This window comes from Podarcis tiliguerta (genome assembly GCF_965153285.1).
Source record: "Podarcis tiliguerta genome assembly, chromosome: 3".
Classification (NCBI taxonomy): Eukaryota; Metazoa; Chordata; class Lepidosauria; order Squamata; family Lacertidae; genus Podarcis; species Podarcis tiliguerta.
The window spans coordinates 114,425,794-114,448,713 of NC_139536.1; the positions used below are offsets into that span (position 1 = coordinate 114,425,794).

Below are 22,920 nucleotides of genomic sequence, written 5' to 3' on the forward strand. Positions count from 1 at the left end.
TCAGATACAGAGAGAAGATGGAAGATGGTTGTTTAATTCTAAGCCAGAAGCAGAAAGCCACTGAACTAATTGGCAGCATGGAGATGCCAGAAGCAAACCCAGTTGCCAGATCTATTATGACAGACTTTTTAAAGAACCCGGAGGAAACAAAGCCATTGCCTGACATCAACAAATACAGTTCAGAATCAGAATACATTGCAGCCACAGAAGTTAACATACCCAACTTCCTCAACCATTCCTCATAAGGCATGGTTTCCAGACCCTTTTTAGTCTCAGTCACAATACTCTGTACATCTACCTGGGAATATGATGCTTCAAGAAATTTGAAGGTATATCTTAACACGGGAATACATGCAACCAGATTTGTTGGTTGATCTCTATGCCCCATGTGTCATAAGAACTCAGGGCCAGGTTTTAAGTAAGAGATGCTCCAATACTAGTTTCATGGTATTCAGCAGTATGGCAAGTAAAGGGGAACACTTAAGATTTGTGACAAAGCACGGACCAATTCCACCCATAGGCTGCTCAACCCAAATACCCAAGCCAGGAGTTTGTGAGTCTTAGAAACGTGGCAGAGCACAGAGTTGGTGGGGCATGGGTGGTGTTGTAAGCCCAACAGCAGGAGTAAGGTCCAGGTCTTCTTGAGATGTTTCAGGGGGTGGCTGGAAGGTGAATCTCTGCAGGAGACTTGTGAAGAAGAGGAAGAGCTCCATTTTGGCAAGAGTCTCACCTATACATGCTCTCCGACCTGTAAGGAAACATAGGCAGCAGAGAAACTGGGTTTAGCAGTTGCTTAATAACATCCCTAATATTTTGAAGCAGAAGGAAATGCAGGGATAAAATAACAGCTCATGGTGCCCGTCTTAAAAGGATTATGAACTCCCAATACTAGCCATTCTGCAATGCTGGAAACTGGGGGGGGGGGTGTCTTTTCAACCTGAAGGCCCCATTCCCTGGTGAGCAACATTCCAGGGGCCGCACACCAATGGTGGCCAGATCTAGTGGCAGAAATGGCTACAGCAACTGATGTGATTCTTTCCTTTGCACAATAGGTTACATTCGTGGCATGTGAAAATCCCATTGACTAAGCACACACTGCAGATATACACAAAAGTAGAAAAAAGTTACCTGCAGAGAAAGGCATGAAAGCATCTCTCTTTACGAATTTTCCATCAGAATTAAGAAAATGCTCAGGATAGAATTTATGTGGTTTCTCCCATTGAGATTCATCATGCAGCACAGAGGACAGCAATGGTATGATGAATGTGCCCTGCAAAAGCAAAAGAAGAGTTATTTTAAAATAAAGTATATTCCTCTATAATAAATATTGAGTGCAAGAGAAATGAGATTTGAGTTCATTTGAGAAATGTCATTAGTCTGACAAACTTAACATATAAACCATGATCCCCCACTAGAAATGGTTTAATTTCCAACCTTGTGCTCCTTCCCACTGAGATCTGTTTAATGGGTTGAAGCTGATGCCTGACAGTTTCCAATGGGTAGATTGATTGCTTACAGTCCAATCCTATACAAATCTGCACAGATGTCACCCACCCTGAAGTCCAAGGGGCTTACTCCCAGAAAAGCCTTAAAATATATTGTAACTAGTAGGCAACAGTTCAATCAAACTGATCACCTTTGGAATGAAGTAGCCATTAAGGGTAACACCTGTAGTCGTGGCATGTGGCAGGTTGGTTGGGTTAACATTGGCAAATCTCTGGATCTCATGGACCACGGCATCTGTATAAGGCATTTTTGTTCGGTGTTCAATCCTTGGCTGAGAAGATCCAACAACCTTTGCAATTTCTTCTTGGACCTTTACTGGCGGCAACAAAAAGAACAACGTTTATTTTCCTGCTAAGATTATCTCTTTGATTTTGGCTTTTGTCTCTCAAAATATTAATCTCTGCAGCATAGAACTGCCATTAACTGGTTCTCCAATTCCTCACAAATTTAATGTCTAGAATATGATACAGGTATTTTTAAAACAGGACAAACATCTTAGCCAATAACCTGATACACTGAGGGAGAGAAATTCATCCAGGATGGTTATTAAAATATCACCACTGGGAATATCCTGAAGTGGTATGTTTTACATTTAAAGGTCAAAAACAAAGATTTCGTGATCCTACAGAGCCAGACAAATTTTGGAGAAAATATGGGCAAGAGTTAGCTGGAAAAAGAGCATTTGGAAGGGAAGCTGGACAGGAAGAGGAAGATTCAACAGAAGTGGAGGTGAAAGAGAAATAAATATGGAACAAGATGGTTTTGAAAATTCTAACTTGGAATGTTAATAGGCTAAATAATAAGACTAAATGAATAAAATTGAACATGTTGCAATGAAGTTAAACTTGGATAAATAAAAGTTAAATAAAAGGGTAGGAAAGGACTTTGTACCTTCTGATACAACAAATAAGAGAGGAGTTGTAATGTGTATAAAACCAGGGTTGGACCGAAAGCAATTATTCAAAGATGAACAAGGAAGAATATTGATAACTTAGATACCATCACATGGAGAAAAGTATTATTAACGCATTAGGTGTGTATGCACCTAATGAGAAAAAAAATACTATTTTTAAAAGAGGCTGGAAGAAATATTATTTGAACATTTGAATGAAAAGGTGATTTGGATGGCGATATGAATGGTGTAGCCTCCCTAGACAGGACTATGAGAAAAAATGAAACAAAAGAAGGCAAGCTACTGAATGCCTTTTTTAGGATGACCGACAATTTAAGTTTAATTGACATTTGGGAAGGAATTTTTCGAAATTAATGAGAGACATGGGACTGACAGGAAAATCATTTGGGATACCAGTAAAGCCTATATGAGAGGAATTGGAATACAACAATACAATACAACAAATGGCAAGAATAAGGAAGGCTAAAGCAAATGATACTATGGAAATCAATAAACAGATAAGGGAGAATGAAAAAGAATTGTTGAAAAATCCAAAACAAGAAAGTATAATCCAAAATATTAAACTTCTACAATCCCAACTAATTAATTTAATAAACAAAGAGGTGGAAAATAAGATCAAATGGACAAAACAAAGGTATTTTGAATAGGCAAATAAACCTGGTAGAATGTTGTCTTGGTTAACAAAGGAGAAACAAGCGGATAGGGTTATAATAAGATTATTGAACAAGGAAAAGAAATTACAGATCCGGACTAAATAAAAACGATGTTTAGGAACTTTTATAAAAAATTATATGAATTGGAAGGTAAGGATAAGAATAAAATTAAAGAGTATGTAAGAGAAAACAAAATCCCTGAAATAGATGGTAAGGAATTTAGCAATTTAAACTCGTGCATAAGCACGGAAGAAATAAGAGAAGTGATAAGGAAAATGGAAACTGGGAAATCACCAGGCCCAGACGGAATACTGACTATTTATTACAAGAAACTAGAAGAAGTAGTAATCTCTAGACTTAAAAAGATGAGATAATGAAAGAAGGGAAAATCCCTGATGTTATGTACTGAAGTTCTCACCCTGGGCCAGCAAGGGGATACTGTAGATCGTTCAGGTCCACATATGCAAATAAGGGATCGAAAGTGACGTTCAGTGATTGGCTAGTTACAGAAAATGGTTCCTGTTGCGTTGTAGTGGAGCTCTATATAAGCAGGCTGGCTGAACCCTTCAGTTCAGTTCTGGCCTGTGAATAAACAAGAGCTGTTTGAAGAACCGCTGTGTCGTCTGCCATGCTCACCCACAACTTAACATCTGACTCTTGGCATGAAGCGTTGATAACCATACAGCGGTACCTCGGGTTACATACATTTCAGGTTACATACGCTTCAGGTTACAGACTCTGCTAACCCAGAAATAGTACCTCAGGTTAAGAACTTTGCTTCAGGATGAGAACAGAAATCGTGCAGCAGCGGCGCAACGGCAGCAGGAGGCCCATTAGCTAAAATGGTATTTCCAGTTAAGAACAGTTTCAGGTTAAGAACGGACCTCCGGAACAAATTAAGTACGTAACCAGAGGAACCACTTTACTACCAAAACAAGTAATGGACCCAAACATTATAAAGAACTACAGGCCAATTTCACTATTGAATATTGATTACAAAATCTTTGCAGGTGTGTTAGCAAATAGATTGAAAAAATGCTTGAACAGAATAATAGGCAAGGATCAGAATGGGAGACAGATAAAAAATAATACAAGTGTAGTGATTGATCTTCTAGAATATATTGATATGAAACCTAGTAAAAAGGTGGCAATGTTACTGGTAGACGCGGAGAAAGCCTTTGGCAGTGTGGCCTGGAATTTTCTGGTCCACACCGTGGAAAGTTTGAAACTTGGGAACAAAATTTTGAATGGTATTAAAGCGATTTATGAAAACCAGAAAGCTAAGTTAATAATTAACAATGAAATAACTGAAGAATTCCAAATTGAAAGAGGCACCAGACAAGGATGTCCTCTATCCCCACTTTTGTTCATTGTGACGCTGGAAACACTCCTAATAGCGATAAGAAAGGACCTAAAAATCAAGGGGATTAGTCTAAGCAATAGACAATTTAAAGTTAAAGCATTTTATTATTACAGAAAATCCAGAAGAAAGTATACAAGAAGCCCTAAAGAAATTGTTTGAGTATGGAGGAGTATCAGGCTTCAAGTTAGATAAAAATAAATCAAAATTATTAATGAAAAATATGAGGGTAAAGGAACAGGAAGAATTGGAAAGGGTAACAGGCCTTAAAATCACCACAAAAGTTAAGTATTTGGGGATCTGGATCACAAATAAAAATACCAGTTTGTACAAGGATAACTAAGTGGAAGGAAATAAAAGGATATTTAAATAAATGGAATATATTGAACTTGTCTTTATGGGGTAGGATATCCTTGATAAAAATATCAATTCTCCCCCAAATGCTCTTCCTTTTCCAGATGATCCCAATAATTATTGGGATAAAATGTTTTAAAGGCTGGCAAAAATGAATAAAACATATAATAATAAGTGCTGGAGATGTAAGAAACTAAAAGGAACCTTCTACCGTATGTGGTGGATTTGCCCCCAAACTGGGAAATTTTGGAGCATGATCCACAAAGAAATAAAGAAAATACTAAGAATATCATATAGTAAAAGGCCAGAGGCATTCCTTTTAGGGATTTTAAATGATGATATTCCAAAAGACAAAACTATTTTTTTCTTATACGCAACGTCTGCAGCAAGAATCCTGGTGGCTAAGAATTGGAAAGGGAATCAGTTACCCACTGATTTTGTTGTATGTTGGTTTTGTGTATTGTTATTTTTCGATATTTTTAATGTTGTTGTTGCTGTGTGGAAAATACTAATAAAATTTATAAACATGTAAAAAATTAAAGAAATCAATTTGTGAGTTTTTATACAGAACTTTATTGAGGCGAATGAGGCAATTTGGAAGAAATGGGTAAATATTTAGAATACAGCAAACTACCTAAGATACCAAAAGATAAAATGTCATTTCATAATAGACATGTCACATAGATGGAATTACAACAAGCAAAATTACAGGGTAAATTAGGGAAGGCACCCAGACATGATGGACTTTCAGCAATATAATATAAAAATTACAAGATTACGTAATACAGCCTTTAAAAGAATTATGAGTAACTCTTAGAATACAGGAAAGTTACCCAAATCTTGGAAGAGTGCATACTGTACATAACTTTGATTTATAAGCAAGATAGAGATCCAAAGCTGGTTAAGAGCTATCAGCCTATTTCATTATTGAAAAAAGATTATAAACTGTTTGCAGACAAATTAGTTAATAGGTTGAAAACTGTATTAAAAGAAGTAATATTATGATTTTATCATGAAGCACCTTGTCTGTGCTGGTTGAAGGAATGGTTGTTCTTGAAGAATCCACATATTTTAGATTTGGAAGATCATGATAATATTTTTTTGTGGGCACGCTTATTTGAGGTATGAAAATGTGAACGTGCATAAAGGTTTTACAAACCATATAATCAGGAAAAAACCTGCAGTTTCAATATATATATTGGATATATATGGGAATATATATCTAAAAGAATATGTTGAGATAATTTGGAGTACGCAGGAAGATGAAACGAAATGCAAAGAACCACAGAAAGAGGGCGAAGTGAGATCAGATTAAAATGTTAAACTTATGATTGAATATTATAAATATTTTCGCTCTTTGATAGTTACATATAACTGAAATTTAGCTTTCTCAGAATGATGGGAGCCAACCCAATGAAAATCACTCACTCTGAATTTCAGGATATTTCATCATTAGTAACAGTCCCCAGCGCAGTGTGGTAGAAATGGTCTCCATGCCAGCAGCAAATAAGTTGGCCACAATAACTATTAAGTTTCTGTTGTGGAAATAAGCATTCGTCTTGTTTTTCTTCTCCTCCTGGGATGCAAAGAGTATGAACTGGTTAAAACAAATGGAGTGAGAAAATTTCATGTGCAAAGATAAGAATGAATAACTGAGTGGACCTGATGATCCAAAGAATCATTTCATATCACCCCAATCACTGAGCAGTGAGAGATTCCAGGTTTTTCAGACTATCCCATCATGGTGGTATAGGGTTTATTTACACACATATATGTTGTTGTTGTTTAGTCGTTTAGTTGTGTCCGACTCTTCGTGACCCCATGGACCAGAGCACGCCACGCATATATATGTGCGTGTAAATACATATACATATATATATATATATATATATATATATATATATATATATATATATATAAAAACCCAAGCCTAAGATAGAGGGGCTCAGCATCAATACCCCAAAACATCTTGCTCCTCCATAGTCACAGCTGAAAGTGGAAATCAGGGAAGCTTGCCAATCCAGCTCCTTGATCCAGTTTCCTTTTCTGGGTGCTAATTAATTGATAAGCAGAAACTCCAATTCATATTCATTTCCAGTCTTAGTAATGGTTAAAAGAACTGAAGCCCTAATTTAAGGGTGATTGGTCAGTGCATGGGCCAATGTTTTTTCCTTGCTCTGAGATGCCTCCCCACCCTCAAAGCTTCCTATCTCCTCCAGTGTGAAGAATACCTTCTTCTCAGCACATGAGGCATTATCCCATCCCCCCTTGTATCAAAAGGAAGTCTGGCAATCAATATTTATGACTTGATTACCTCTCATCACTTCTTAATTATCTATAATTACATATTTTCTTGATCAGGGTTTTTCCCCAGAAATGCTGTTGAGCATGCAACCATTGACCCCGCAGAGGCAACTTCTGTAACACATTAACAATTGCTATTGGGAAATGGTAGGAAGTATGCCAGGTTGGTCCCTTCTGAAGTGAGACTTCCTGACTACTCCTTATGCATTCACTTGCAAATATATCCTGAAAACACGAATTGAAAATGTCAACGTTAATTCTGGGCCAACTTAAAAGATTCCATTACCTCTTGTTGTCGGATAAGAAATGTGTCAATAAAGCTCCTCTGGTCATTTTCATCCAAATCTCTGAGGTGTTTTATGAAGGTGGCATTTATGAAGGCAAACAGCTCATCTCTGTTTTGGATGACAGTCTTACGAGCCCCCAAAAGAAAACCAAGAGCAGGAAACATGTTATACAGCTGAAAGGATAAAAATGTGAAAAAAGAAAAAGAGACATTAGAAAAACTCAGTACAGTTCTCTCAATTGCGTCTCTCAAAGCATGGTTGTCCAAATACAAACAAAACTCTTGAATGGCATTTGGAATGGGGTTAGGGCTACCTCAGGACAGCATAATTTATATGCAGCCCTGGAATAATAGGTTATGGCAGTTTTCCTCTGGAGGTTCATCTTCAGAGAGGGAGATCTGCCATTGGAGGCCCCTTCTGAGCCATCATAGAACATACAATCACTTCTTCTTCCTTGTCCTTGGAGTCCCGATGGCAGTGAGGCCAGAAAGTGTGTTGTTACAGCTTGGTCTCTCCCACAAATGCAAGACAACACTGGCTGTTAATTGCTAAAACAACAAACTAGGACGGAGCTCCTCTACTCATCGTCCTCCCCAGAAGATACAGTTGCCCAGACTGAGCTCCTCCCCCTTCCCCAGAACGGAAGCCCCCACCTTTTCTTCTGGTATCTTTCGCGCAGCTCTGCCACTTTTGAAATCCTACGAGATTTGGCAGAGAGTATTTCCTGCATTCCAATGTCTTGCCCACTATTGGAGTTCTCACACCTCTGTCTGTCCCTTTGGTCAGAGCTCAGATTACAGCTGCTTTTCCCCTCCTCTCTGCTTTCTGCTGTTAACTGTCCTCTCCCTGTGCCTGCTTCTTCTCCTCCTGTCAGAATTTGAGCTTCGCTGACACGTGTTTGCAAGAGACTTTGTTGTAGTTATGAGATGACTGTGCCGTGTGAGTTTTCTAAATATTTCGAATCACCAGCAGGTATCTCAAGATATCAATATTCTGTGTTTTGTAGTGAATTCTGAACAATATACAATAAACATGTTGCCCTCCCCACTTTGCACACAGTGCCATTACAATGAACAGTTTGTTTGTTTTAATTGGAAAAAATAGATTACCGTGACTGAAGGGCTTCCGAAAAGCCGGATATTTTCATTGATCAACTTCAGAAGTCTTATGTATGTGGAATCTTCATAATCAAATCGCTTGTCTAGTAGTATGGACACTATAATATTGGCAACAGCTGCATTCATAATTGAGGTGGTTTCAAATGGGTTACCTAGACATAAACAAGACAGTTAAACAAAAATATTCTGTTGAAATTCCAAATATGGATAGGGCATTGTTTTTAAGTCTGCTCATTGTTGCCTTAAATCCCTACTGGCAGCTTACCTATGTGTAGACCTCCTTTATCAAAGTGCTGCTGGATGTGGCCATAGCTGGGCTAAGAAATGCTTGGAAGTCACAGGAGTTGTTGCAGTACAATCTGCACATTACAGGAACAGACCAATTGCAGGGAACCCTGGGATTTGTGCTTCTGGAAGTTAGGAATATGTAACACAATAGTCTTGGCACCTTTAAACTATGGTAGTGTAGCTATGCACCAGAGGAAAACACCAACCCACCTTCGTAAGATTCAAATTTCTTTATCAGGACACTGCATTCCTCAACAATTCTATCTTCTATGGTCCTCTTTCCCATTCCGTAGTCCCGTAATGTGCTTAAAGCAAACCGCCGCATCACTTTCCAGTTCTCACCATTAGACAAAGTTACACCTAAAAACGGGAGGAAAGGTTTTATGTCTGCATGGCCATTGCACAAAAATATCAACAAATTGTGTTCTGCATTTCTTCCATGGAACTGAGAATGGATCCCAGCTATTCTCCCATTCAGACTTCTGAGCTTTGACAAAGCAGCTGGCAGCTGTGCCATCAGAGCAAGACCTGAGAACACACTGAACAATATTTTCCATTATAAAGTGTAGGATAGAGTAGAGGGTGGTTTGTACATATCAGGGATCCCAGCAGAACTTTGTATTCCATGGGCAGATATTATGCCTCCTTCATGTTTCCTCTTTGCAAGAAAATGGTGTGTGGCATTACTTTTCCATGTAATCTGCAGAAATACACACTTGACACTTTTTGTGACACATTATCAGCCTAATGCCTGCAGATACTCTGTCAGTGTCAAAGGCACTGAGGTTGGTTGAAAAATTAACAAGGATTTCCCCCACAGGAAACAATGGATTTGAATGACTTGCTTTGCAAACGCTTATCCTACAAACCATTTCTTGGGAACAGATTGTGTTCACCTGGTGGGACCTGTTTGTGTCTGCAAGCATTACCAGTTCCTGTAGAAAGGGGGGTGCCTCACCTAAGCCTTGTGCAAGCTCTTGAAACATTGGAACGATGGGCCTGTCTGCAAATGCGTCCGCCTGATTAACCAGAGCCTCCTTTACTGTCTCATATCCTGTCAACACCACAGTTTTCCGGGGTCCCATTTGAATGCTGAAGATGGGGCCATATTGCTTTGACAACTGGAATTCAACAGGAGAAAAAGTGAGAAAGAGAGTTCTGGTATACCCAAAAAATATATTAATGTAAATCATCTCTGGCAGAACCAAGACTGCATTAGCTTGCACATTTACCTAAGAGTCAAGGTTATTTTATACATTCCACAGAATCTAGTGGCAAAGTTTGACTGTTAGACTAGTATCAGGTTTTTTTTAATCACTACTATTGAACTTGGTAGAAATTACTTCCATGTTATTGTGCCTTGGACCGAGCTGAAAACATATGACTTAAGAATAGTAATTTTGTGGAATGAATTCCCTTTTTGTATCTTTGCAAATCACCATGCAAAACGGAATCCAAATAACATAATGATAAAGTAAAAGAGCATTGTCTATGCCTCAGTGCTCTTCAAGACATTTGCTACTAATAGCTGTAGCAGCAACAGTTGCTGCTACAGCTGCATGATAGCACTCTCCCTCCCTGGCCCTGCTCCCATGGTGGAGTCTCCTGAACTGAGCTTAGCCTTTTCACCCAGTTCAGTAGACTCCACCGTGGGAGGGGGAACCCGGGCCGGAGGGTGCCAGATTTCTGGAATTCCAATGTGTTACCTCTGAGGATGTGGACAGGCTGCTTGGACAGTGAAACTGACCACCTGTCTCCTTCATCCTTGCCCATCCTGGCTCATAAAAGTTCTGTGGGGTGGTGAATGCTTCCGTCTCTTGAAGAGCCTTCCCAGCTCCACTGAAAGCGGTGGTTATAAAACCACTTATTAAAAAATAAATCTTTGGACCCAGCTAATATGGTGAACTACCACCCAGTCTCAAATCTTCCATTCTTGGGCAAGGTGATTGAGCGGGTGGTTGCTGAACAACTCCAGGCACGCCTGGAGGATTTATTTTGAAATAAATCTATGTTCATTGTGGTTAACCAAATTCCTAAATACTTAACTTTTTTGACTACTTCTATACCAATTTCCTCCTGCAATATATCAGCCAAGTCTTGAAGAATATTTTTAACTAATATTTTAGTCTTGCTTTTGTTTTATTTAAAACTTGCTTCTTGTCCAAATTGTTCTATTTTTTTAATAACTTCTTTGGCATTATTTAATGGTTCTTCTATAGTTAGTACCAAGTCATCTGCAAAGGCTTTCACTTTATGTTATTTCTGGCCAACTGAAATTCCTTTTATTTTCTCATTTTCTCTTATTGTCTGTGATGGCCTGGGATTCCGATTCGGAGGATGAAACAGAGGAATCCCGGCCTGCACAGGAGTCCCCGCCTCCAGGGCCGGCTGAACTGGGGCCAGGCCTAGATGCTGAAGAGCCTGCACCTGTGGCAGTGCATCAGGAGCTGGCCCCAGGTGAAGCCCTTCTGGCCCCAGAGAGGCTTGACGACTCAGTGGCCACAGGTGAGCCTCCTCCGGGGCCCAGTAACCCTTCGGCCTCTCCTGATCTGCAGAGGTTTAGAGCAGAGAGGCGAAGGGAACTGGTTGCCCCCAGGAGGAGTGCTCGCCTTAAGGCCAGAGGAGGCGGGGCTCCTGGGGGCCGGGACCGCCCCCGGCCTTAGAAGAGGATAAAAGCCCAGTCAGCCCGGCCCCAGGTTGCGGGAGCAACGTCGTTGTTGGCTTCGGACCTTCCAGCGTTCGTGATCCCTGCTCGTGACTATCCGGTACTCCTGTTCCCTGCTCGGCCTCCTGTTCCCGACCATCCGGTGTTCCTGTTCCCTGCACAGCCTCCTGTTCCAGCGTTCCTGTTCACCGCCCGGCACTCTGCCTCGGACCTTGCCCCTCTTCGTGTGGACTTTGCTACACCCAAGGTACCTTACCCCCGGGACCAGCACAGTTTGCTCCCGCCACCTCCCGCACCCCCCCTTCGTCGGGGTGCGTTCGGGAAGAGCCAGAGGCCATGGCTGAACAGGCGGCTGCACTGGTGGCTTTGGCCCAGGAGAACCAGGCCTTGTCTCACACCGTGCAGCAGCTCAGTGACGCGGTTGAGGCACTTCAGCAACGCTTGGAAGCCCTACCGGCTTCTGGGGCCGACGCCCCGGCTCCGGGCAAGTACCCAGTGGCTTTGCCTGAGAAATTTGATGGAGCCCCGGCCAGCTTTCCCATGTTCCTGGCCCAGGCCAAACTGTATATTCAGGGGCGAGCCCGGAACTTTCCTGACGACCGTACCAAGGTGCACTTTTTGATTAGCTTGTTAAAGGACCAGGCGGCCAAGTGGGCGTTGCCGCTACTCAGGCAAGACTCCCCCTTGCTGGCAGACTATACGGGGTTTTGCAATCGTTTGGAGGCCGCGTTCGGCAACCCCCAGAAAGAGAGTCAAGCCAACCGGGCGATTCGGCATTTGAAACAGGGCAAGTCCACGGTGGCCACATATACCACGGAGTTCCGGCTGTTGGCACAGGACTTGACCTGGAATGACTCGGCACTGCGGGACCAGTATCTCGAAGGGCTTTCGGACGAGGTACTGGACCAGTTGGCCACAATGGAACGCCCCACCACGCTGGACACTCTCATTCAACGGAGTCTACAAATAGGCGACCGGTTGGAGGATCGTCGTCAGGCCCGGGGTCGCCGACACTTCCAGTTCACGGCACCAGCTTTTTCCGGCAGCCCCACGGTCACAACTGATTTAACGGAGGAGCCTATGCAGCTCGGGGCAGTGCGGCCACGCCTTTCCCCCGCAGAGAAGGCGCGGCGTCGGGATGGAAATCTCTGTCTTTACTGTGGCGGAAGTGGACACTTCGCTCGGTCCTGCCCTGAGAAACGCCAGCCGCAGGGAAACCGCCAACCCCAGTAGCTGATGGCCCTAGCTACCGGGGGTCCCAAACCGTACAGAATGGGCCCGCACCAATGGACTTGCAACATCTTATGGTTTCGGTACGTTTATACCCTCCAGGTGGGCCCTGGATCCTCACCCATGCTTTGGTAGATTCAGGGGCAACCCGCTCCTATATGGACGCTGCTTTTGCCGCCCATTATCAGGTGCCACTTCGGAACAAGCCAGTACCGGTCCAGGTGGAAGCGATTGACGGACGACTTCTGCGTTCAGGTGCCGTTACTCAGGAGACCCAGCCTCTGGTCCTGTGTCTCCAGCAGCACCGGGAGTTGCGAACTTTGGACATTGCCTCTATGCCCCGCTTCCCCCTGGTGCTCGGGATGGACTGGCTGGAGGCCCACAACGTTCAGATTGACTGGGTCAAACGGACCGTGCACTTCCCAGACCCATGTTCCCATGCTCAATCCGGAACGCTGGCGGCCGCGCCCTCAGAGGAGGCAGCACCCACGCTCCCAGCCGTGTACCAGGACTACCAGGACGTGTTCGAGGAACGGGGGGCAGACCAGCTGCCGCCGCATCGGCCTTTTGACTGCGGCATAGACCTCCAACCCGGAGCGCCTTTACCAGTGAGTCGCTTATATTCCCTAACAGAGCCAGAGCGCGAGGCTTTGCAGGACTTCTTGCGCAAGAACCTGGAGCGTGGGTTCATTAGGCCTTCCACCTCGCCCACCGCGGCGCCGGTGCTTTTTGTTAAGAAGAAATGTGGGGAACTCCGCCCTTGCCATGATTACCGAGCCCTGAACAAAATTACCGTCCCAGACCGGTACCCCTTGCCCCTTATCTCGGAGCTGCTGGAGCGGGTGCAAGGGGCACAGGTGTTCACCAAGCTGGACCTCCGGGGGGCCTACAACTTGATTCGGATCCGAGCCGGGGATGAGTGGAAGACAGCGTTTGGGACCCGGTACGGGCAGTTCGAATATTTGGTTATGCCTTTCGGTTTGTGCAACGCGCCTGCTGTGTTTCAACGCTACATCAACCACGTGTTTCAGGACCTGTTAGACAAGTACGTGGTGGTGTATTTGGATGACATACTGATTTACTCCCGTGACCCGGCTCGCCATGAGGGACATGTCCGGACCGTGCTGCAGCGCTTGCGTGAGCACCGTTTGTACGCAAAGCTCAGCAAGTGCGAGTTCCATCAGCGGACTGTGGACTTCCTTGGTCACCGGCTCTCTCCAGATGGGGTGCAAATGGACCCGGGGAAGGTGACAGCGGTTCAAGAATGGGCGGCACCCCGGAACCGCAAGGACCTACAGCGTTTCCTGGGGTTCGCCAATTACTACCGGACCTTCATCGCTGATTATGCTCATCGCACCACCCCGTTGACCCGGCTACTGCGCCCAAAGACGCCGTTTTCCTGGGACAAGGAGGCAGAGGAGGCGTTTCAGGGGTTGAAGGCCTGTTTCCAGAGGGCACCAATCTTACAGCATCCTGACCCCTCTCGACCCTTTGTGGTGGAGACCGACGCTTCCAGTACGGCTCTCGGTGCCGTCTTGTCTCAACAGATTGGTCCTGAAGCGCCACTCTTACCCTGTGCCTTCTATTCCCGCCAGCTCCTACCAGCGGAGCGTAACTATACTGTGTGGGAGCGGGAACTACTGGCCATCAAGGTAGCCTTTGAGGTCTGGCGCCACCATCTTGAGGGGGCACGACATCCGGTGGAGGTGAGAACCGACCACCGGAACCTGGAGTACCTCCAGACCACCCGCAAGCTGAACCAAAGACAGATCCGGTGGGCGTTGTTCTTTTCCCGGTTCCAGTTCCGGATCCGCTACATCCCTAGCTCTCAGAATCAGAAGGCGGATGCCCTGTCCCGGAAACCTGACGACAACGCAGACACGGTACAGCAAGCAGAACCCACCACGATCCTACCTCCGGCTGCATTCCTGGCCACCCAGGAGGCGCAGCCACTGCAGGTTCGGGTGCGGGAACAGCAGCGGGTCGACGCTTGGGCCCAGGAACGACTCCGGGAGCTGGCTGAAGGGTCCAGCCCACAGTATCCGGGGCTGGTCCTGCATCAGGGCCTTCTGCTGCACCACGGTCGTTTGTACATCCCGCCAGGGCCACTACGGCTGGAGGTTCTCCGGATGGCCCATGATGCCCCAGCAGCGGGGCACTTTGGACGGTATCGGACCACCCATCTGGTCAGTCGAGAGTTTTGGTGGCCCCGCCTGAAGGCTGACGTGGCTCGCTACGTTGCTGGGTGTGATGTCTGCCGGCGCGCCAAGGGACCTACCGGGCGACCCCCCGGCCTACTTCAGCCATTGCCAGTTCCACCGCACCCTTGGCACACGGTTTCGTTGGACTTTGTAGTGGACTTACCCTCGTCTCGTGGCTGTACCTGCCTTCTGGTTTTCTCCGACCATTTCACCAAGATGGTGCACTGCGCTCCCTGTCCATCTGTACCCACAGCCAAGGAAACTGCTCAGCTGTACCTTCAGCATGTCTTCCGCCTGCATGGCCTACCTGAGCGCGTGGTGTCCGACCGGGGCGTACAGTTCACATCCCGGTTCTGGCAAGCACTACACCGGACCCTCGGGACGGAGGTCTGCCTCTCGTCAGCCTACCACCCACAGACCGATGGCCAGACGGAACGGGCGAACGCGGTGCTGGAGCAGTACCTCCGGTGTTACTGCAGCTACCAGCAGGATGACTGGGTCGACCACCTGGCATTGGCGGAGTTCGCCTACAATAACGCGGTGAATGCGTCCACCCAGCAGACCCCGTTCCAGGCCAGTTATGGTTATCATCCACGGCTGTTTCCAGAGGTGCTGCCGACATCCGCAGTCCCGGCGGTGACGGAGTGGCTTCAAGAGCTCCAGGCCCAGCAACAGCTTTTGGTGGAGCAACTGCACCAGGCCAAGGAAGCGTACAAGGCCCAGGCCGACCGCCACCGCCAGGTGGGGCCGGAACTTCGCGTCGGTGACCTGGTTTGGCTCTCCACTCGCCACCTCCACCCCTCTCGACCTTCGCGGAAGTTGGACGCCCGCTTCACCGGCCCGTTCCCTATCGTAGACCAAGTCTCTCCTGTGGCATTTCGTCTCCGGTTACCCGCAACCCTGAAGGTTCACCCGGTCTTCCACAGGTCCCTTTTGAGTCCGGTGGCCCCACCCGACGAGTTCCACCCGAACCGTCCTCGACCGCAGCCAGTGTTGGTTCGGGGAGAGCCTGAGTACGAGGTGGAACGCATCCTGGACTCCCGATACCGCAGGGGGAAGCTGCAGTATCTCATTGACTGGAAGGGGTACGGACCGGAGGACCGTTCCTGGGAACCAGCGGCCAACGTCCACGCACCTGCCTGCCTCCGAGAGTTCCATGCGACGTACCCCGGCAAGCCGGGTCCGGACCCTCGGTTGAGGGGGGGGCCTGGGAGGGGGGATGGTGTGATGGCCTGGGATTCCGATTCGGAGGATGAAACAGAGGAATCCCGGCCTGCACAGGAGTCCCCGCCTCCAGGGCCGGCTGAACTGGGGCCAGGCCTAGATGCTGAAGAGCCTGCACCTGTGGCAGTGCATCAGGAGCTGGCCCCAGGTGAAGCCCTTCTGGCCCCAGAGAGGCTTGACGACTCAGTGGCCACAGGTGAGCCTCCTCCGGGGCCCAGTAACCCTTCGGCCTCTCCTGATCTGCAGAGGTTTAGAGCAGAGAGGCGAAGGGAACTGGTTGCCCCCAGGAGGAGTGCTCGCCTTAAGGCCAGAGGAGGCGGGGCTCCTGGGGGCCGGGACCGCCCCCGGCCTTAGAAGAGGATAAAAGCCCAGTCAGCCCGGCCCCAGGTTGCGGGAGCAACGTCGTTGTTGGCTTCGGACCTTCCTGCGTTCTTGATCCCTGCTCGTGACTATCCGGTACTCCTGTTCCCTGCTCGGCCTCCTGTTCCCGACCATCCGGTGTTCCTGTTCCCTGCACAGCCTCCTGTTCCAGCGTTCCTGTTCACCGCCCGGCACTCTGCCTCGGACCTTGCCCCTCTTCGTGTGGACTTTGCTACACCCAAGGTACCTTACCCCCGGGACCAGCACATTGTCCTTAGAAAGACTTACAGTACCGATACGAATAATAGTGGTGAGAGCAGACACCCTTGTCTTGAACCTTTCGTAATTTCAATATTTCCAGTTATTATATTATTTACTATTAATTTTGCTTTTTGACCAGAATATCTTTTATACCTTTTATAAACAATTGTCCAATGCCCATTAAATCAATATTCTTTATCATAAATTCCCAAGATATATTATCAAAGGCCTTTTCCGCAACTACAAACATTAATATCACTTGTTTATCATTCCTGGCCGTCAGGTATTCAAACGAATTAGGTTCTTAACCCACGGTAAAGGTAAAGGTAAAGGGACCCCTGACCATTTGGTCCAGTCGTGACCAACTCTGGGGTTGCGGTGCTCATCTCGCTTTATTGGCCAAGGAAGCTGGTGTACAACTTCCGGGTCATGTGACCAGCATGACTAAGCCACTTCTGGTGAACCAGAGCAGCACACGGAAATGCCGTTTACCTTCCCGCCGGAGTGGTAGCTATTTATCTACTTGCACTTTAACGTGCTTTCAAACTGCTAGGTTGGCAGGAGCTGGGACCGAGCAACGGGAGCTCACCCCGTCGTGGGGATTCGAACCGCCGACCTTCTGATCAGCAAGTCCTAGGCTCTGTGGTTTAATCCACAGTGCCACCAGGTTCCACTGTATATATTTCAAGGTGTGTGTGTGGGGGGGGTGACAATAAACCCACACTGGGTATCACCTGACCTTGCTATGCCACTGTTGGCTCCGGGTACGTTTCCAAGCACAATTCAAAGTGTTGGCGCTGACCTTTAAAGACCTACATGGCCTCGGCCCAGTATACCTGAAGGAGAGTCTCCACCCCATCGTTCAGCCAGACACTGAGGTCCAGCTTCGAGGGCCTTCTGGCGGTTCCTTCACTGCATGAAGTGAGGTTAAAGGGAACCAGGTAGAGGTCCTTCTCGGTAGTGGCACCCACACTGTGGAATGCCCTCCCATCAGATGTCAAGGAAACAAACAACTATCTGACTTTTATAAGACACCTGACAGCAGTAGTTTTTAGGTAAGTTTTAATGTTTATTGTTTTATCATGTTATTAATCTTTTGGGAGTCGCCCAGATTGGCCAGGGAAACCCAGCCAGATGGGCGGGGTATAAATAAAAAAATATTATTAAATTATTATTATTATTCAGTTGTGGCAGCACAAATATTTGCTAGGAATACTCAGAAAACCAGAAAATATAGGCAGTTGTAAGGATAACGTTGGTGGTGCTGTGGGTTAAACCATAGAGCCTAGGGCTTGCTGATCAGAAGGTCAGCGGTTCGAATCCCTGCAATGGAGTGAGCTGTATGCCGGCTCCCTCGGCCAATAAAGCGAGATGAGTGCCGCAACCCCAGAGTCGGCCACTACTGGACCTTATGGTCAGGGGTCCCTTTACCTTTAAGGATAAAAGTGATTATACCTTTAATGGCACCTCTCAAATCTAGTTTAGAAAGATAGGCTCAAGAAGGAGGCTGGGCTAGGCAAGGTTTGTACCAGCACTTTTACATCCTTGAAAATGGAGGCAGAGTCAAATGGGATTCGACACCAGACACCCCCAGACACCTTGTTCAAATTACCAGGTATAAATTACAACTACGTCCTATGACTATTTATTGGGAAATATAAGAGAAGGTTCTGTAGCACACAAAGGGAAGATGAGATTTATAGGCTGTAAAAGAACAAAATGTATTATTATTATTATTATTATTATTATCATTATTATTATTATCATCATCATCATCATTTATACCCCGATCATCTGACTGGGCTTCCCCAGTATCATTTAGCCTTGCCATGGGAAGAACTGGAAGCTTTACCTTTAACATGGTTCTATAAGGCCTCTTGAGATCCATGATGTGGAGATTCCCAATGAGAGGTAAAGGCCTCGGTCCTGGTGGAAGATTTTGGGAGCTCTTGTTCCAGAAAGTGCCCAGTTTCAAGACAAAGGAAACCATAAGGATAAAGAGGAACAACGCTGGAATCGGCTCCGTCCAATCCATTTCGTTTCAGCAAGCAATTTCTTCGGGGTAGTGATTGTATTGAAAGCCACAGTGCAATTCAGTCAACAACTGTGTCTACCAACTGCAATGAGCATTACATAATGCTATGTAATGTCTCTAGCGAATCATTAAACCATCCCTCCGATTTTTTTCTTCTCCACAACTATTCAGTGGTTATAATCAAAGCTACAGGGTAGTTTGGTCAAGGACAATGTCTTGCAACTGCAGTGAGCAGCATATATATTATGCTAGGTACTGTCTCGAGCTAATCATTAAACCACCCAGTAAAATGGAAAGTGTCCTGCTTTGTCCCTCTGATTTTTTCTTCTTCTTCTCCACAATTATTCAAAGCTGTATATTGGATGTTTTGCTTTTCAGTTTAATGTTTACTCAAGGGGGAAGTGCCCACTTCCACAAACTGATCCTTTCCAGAACAAATTCAAGCTCTCTTGAATCTGGCTGCAGACCTCTCACTCAGGATTAGCTGTAAAATCATAGAATCATAGAGTTGGAAGAGACCACAAGGGCCATCGAGTCCAACCCCCTGCCAAGCAGGAAACACCATCAGAGCACTCCTGACATATGGTTGTCAAGCCTCTGCTTAAAGACCTCCAAAGAAGGAGACTCCACCACACTCCTTGGCAGCAAATTCCACTGTCAAACAGCTCTTACTGTCAGGAAGTTCTTCCTGATGTTTAGGTGGAATCTTCTTTCTTGTAGTTTGGATCCATTGCTCTGTGTCCGCTTCTCTGGAGCAGCAGAAAACAACCTTTCTCCCTCCTCTATGTGACATCTTTTTATATATTTGAACATGGCTATCATATCACCACTTAACCTCCTCTTCTCCAGGCTAAACATGCCCAGTTCCCTTAGCCGTTCCTCATAAGGCATCGTTTCCAGGCCTTTGACCATTTTGGTTGCCCTCCTCTGGACACGTTCCAGTTTGTCAGTGTTCTTCTTGAACTGTGGTGCCCAGAACTGGACTCCAGTACTACAGGTGAGGTCTGACCAGAGCAGAATACAGTGGCACTATTACTTCCCTTGATCTAGATGCTATACTCCTATTGATGCAGCCCAGAATTGCATTGGCTATTATAAGGGGAGTAAAGGGCAGCATTGTGAAATTCTTCGGAGTGATCATTGAACTGCATTCAGGGATGGATTTTACAAAGTGCACCAGTATGGACTTCCAGCGAGGCAAGATGGCAAGCGCCAAAGCAGCACGGAGCTTCTGAGGACCGCAAGCACTAATGGCGCTGCCTGGATGGTGCCTGCACTGCCAACCCGGCCACTGCTGCCACCATGATTGAGGGGTAACCAGGGGTGCCCAACGTGACAACCAAGGAGGCCGTGAAGAGCCCCAAGCCGCCTCCCAGGGGCTTCGACCCAGCTGGGACTGGGAGCATCCCAACGATAGCTGAGAAGAAGAAGAAGAGTTTGGATTTGATATCCCGCTTTTTCATTAGCCGAAGGAGACTCAAAGCAGCTAACAATCTCCTTTCCCTTCCTCCCCCACAACAAACACTCTGTGAGGTGAGTGGGGCTGAAAGACTTCAAAGAAGTGTGACTGGCCCAAGGCCACCCAGCAACTGCATGTGGAGGAGCGGAGATGCAAACCCGGTTCCCCAGATTACGAGACTACCGCTCTTAACCACTACACCAGGCCTGGAGGCCTCTGGAGCCAAACAGAAAAAAAGCAGAAACCTCCAGATAAAAACCTGGCAAGCCAAAGGCCGACAGGGTCTAAAAGACTTCTACAAAAACAACAAAGCTACAGAGCAGTTTGGTCAACAACAGTGTCTACCAACTGCAATGAGCCACCCATATATTATGTTATGTAATGTCTCTAGCGAATCATTAAATCATCCGTCTGATTTTTTTCTTCTCCACAACTATTCAAAGCTGAACATTGGATGATATGCCTTTCAGTTTAATGTTTACTCAAGTGAGTGGTGCTTACTTCCAGAAACTAATGCTTTCCAGAACAGATTACAATGCTCTTGAACACGGCGAACTCATAACTCAGGATTATCAGTAGAGAGCAGCATTGTGAAATCATTTGCAGATGAAATTATTCAACTTCAATTAGGGACGACAGCATTAATTTGAAAGTGTCCAGGATTTCCTGAACTTTCTCCCATTGAAACACTCACACATATCTTTCTTTTTAGCATAATTTCTATTCATTTTCATCTTGAAACTGTTTAACATGGTGGCATTAGGTTATATCTTTGTATACATTAGCGCATATGATATACAGCAATATGAGCAAGGAAGGATAATAACTAAGCAGTGCATCCTCTCATAGTGCCTAAATCCATTCCTACAAAGGTTATGGGGCCCATTGAAGACAAAAATCAAAGTATTATAGTGGGTGTGGCTGGATTTTCTTGAGAGAAGAGAGATTCAAACCAAATATTTTTTCTATTTCCTAGTGAGACCATGGTGACTTCCCTTGTCTCTGTTGTGAAATGGATTAGCTCCCTCTTCCCTTTCAGAGCAGAAGCTAGGCAGAGAAGGTATTGAGTTTTTCCTCTTGTGAAGATTTAAGTTTTGATTTTGATTTTGACATATTTCTGCCATTTTCATTTTTCATATGACCAGTCAGAATTCCATTGATGAGGGAAGCCTTAAGCTACCCAGACTCTCAGAGAAAGTTCATTCAGATACAGGGAGAAGATGGAAGATGGTTTTTTATTCTAAGCCAGAAGCAAAAAGTCACTGAACTAATTGGCAGCATGGGGATTCCACAAGCAAACCCAGTTGCCAGATCTATTATGACAGACTTTTTAAAGAACCTGGAGGAAACAAAGCCATTGCCTGACATCAACAAATACATTTCAGAATCAGAATACACTGCAGCCACAGATGTTAACATACCCAACTTCCTCAACCATTCCTCATAAGGCATGGTTTCCAGACACTTTATCGTCTTGGTCACAATTCTCAGCACATCTACTTGGGAATATGATGCTTCAAGATCTTTGAAGGTAAATGTTAACATGGGGATAAATGAACCAGCTTTGTTGGTTGATCTCTATGCCTGAAGTGTCATAAGAACTCAGGGCCAGATTTTAAGTAAGAGATGCTCCAATGCTAGTTTCACGGGATTCGGCATTAAGGCAGGTAAAGGGGAACACTTAAGGTTTGTGACAAAGCACAGATCAATTCTACCTGTAGGCTACTCAACCCAAATACCCTTGTTGAACAGGGGTGTTTTAAGAAAGGCTTGCATTGCACACACAGGTAGGCTAAGCAAGCCAGGAGCTTGTGAGTCTTAGAAACGTGGCAGAGCGCAGAGCTGGTGAGGCATGGGCGATGTTGTAAGCCCAATAGCAGGAGTAAGGTCCAGGTCTTCCTGAGATGTTCCAGGGGGTAGCTGGAAGGTGAATTTCTGCAGCAGACTTGTGAAGAAGAGGAAGAGCTCCATTTTGGCAAGAGTCTCACCTAAACATGCTCTCCGACCTGTATGGAAACATAGGCAGCAGAGAAACTGGGTTTAGCAGTTGCTTAATAACATCCCAAGGGACGTGGGTGGTGCTGTGGGTTAAACCACAGAGCCTAGGACTTGCCGATCAGAAGGTTGGCGGTACAAATCCCCGCGACGGGGTGAGCTCCCATTGCTCGGTCCCTCTTTCTGCCAACCTAGCAGTTCGAAAGCACATCAAAGTGCAAGTAGATAAATAGGTACCACTCCGGCGGGAAGGTAAACGGCGTTTCCATGCGCTGCTCTGGTTTGCCAGAAGCGGTTTAGTCATGCTGGCAACATGACCCGGAAGCTGTACGCCGGCTCCCTCGGCCAATAAAGCGAGATGAGCGCCGCAACCACAGAGTCGGCCATGACTGGACCTTTACCTTTAATAACATTCCAAATACTTAAAAGCAGACAGAAATGCAGAGATGAAATAACAGCTCACAGTGCCCATCTTAAAAGAATTAAGAACTCCCAATACGAGACATCCTGCAATGCTGAAAACCGGGGTGGGGATTTTCCAGCCTGAGGGCCACATTCCCTGGTGAGCAACATTCCAGGGGTGGCTCACCAATAGTGGGCAGATCTAGTGGCAGAAATGGCCACAGCAACTGATGTGATTCTTACCTTTGCACAATAGGTTACATTCGTGGCATGTAAAAATGCCGTTGACTAAGCACACACTATGC

General features: G+C 45.8%; 2 protein-coding genes across 2 annotated transcripts in view; both read right to left on the minus strand.

Moving 5' to 3' along the window:
* Positions 1-554: 554 nt before the first annotated feature.
* LOC310675174 (cytochrome P450 2K6-like) lies at positions 555-18,848 on the minus strand. Its single transcript, XM_083435376.1, has 9 exons — positions 18,577-18,848; positions 9,742-9,904; positions 8,994-9,143; positions 8,487-8,647; positions 7,377-7,550; positions 6,215-6,362; positions 1,637-1,821; positions 1,129-1,270; positions 555-748 (listed from the first exon to the last, which is right to left on the minus strand). The coding sequence occupies exons 1-9, from the start codon at positions 18,757-18,759 to the stop codon at positions 561-563; spliced, it is 1,494 nt and encodes a 497-aa protein (XP_083291502.1). The 5' UTR covers positions 18,760-18,848; the 3' UTR covers positions 555-560.
* A 2,929-nt stretch (positions 18,849-21,777) lies between these two features.
* The window catches only part of LOC310675175 (cytochrome P450 2K1-like), a 29,450-nt gene continuing 28,307 nt past the window's right edge, over positions 21,778-22,920 (minus strand). Inside the window, exon 9 of the mRNA XM_083435377.1 lies at positions 21,778-22,224. Coding sequence (XP_083291503.1) covers positions 22,037-22,224 — 188 coding nt within the window. The 3' untranslated portion in view covers positions 21,778-22,036. The remainder of the gene's footprint in view (positions 22,225-22,920) is intronic.

Coding starts and splice junctions, on each gene's coding strand:
- LOC310675174 (XM_083435376.1), bottom strand. CDS start 18,759: ATGGATTGGACGGAGCCGATTCCAGCGTTGTTCCTCTTTATCCTTATG. Junction 9,144..9,741: donor AGAGCTTGCACAAGGCTTAG/GTGAGGCACCCC, acceptor TCCCGTTTTTAG/GTGTAACTTTGTCTAATGGT. Junction 8,648..8,993: donor GAAATTTGAATCTTACGAAG/GTGGGTTGGTGT, acceptor GTTTATGTCTAG/GTAACCCATTTGAAACCACC.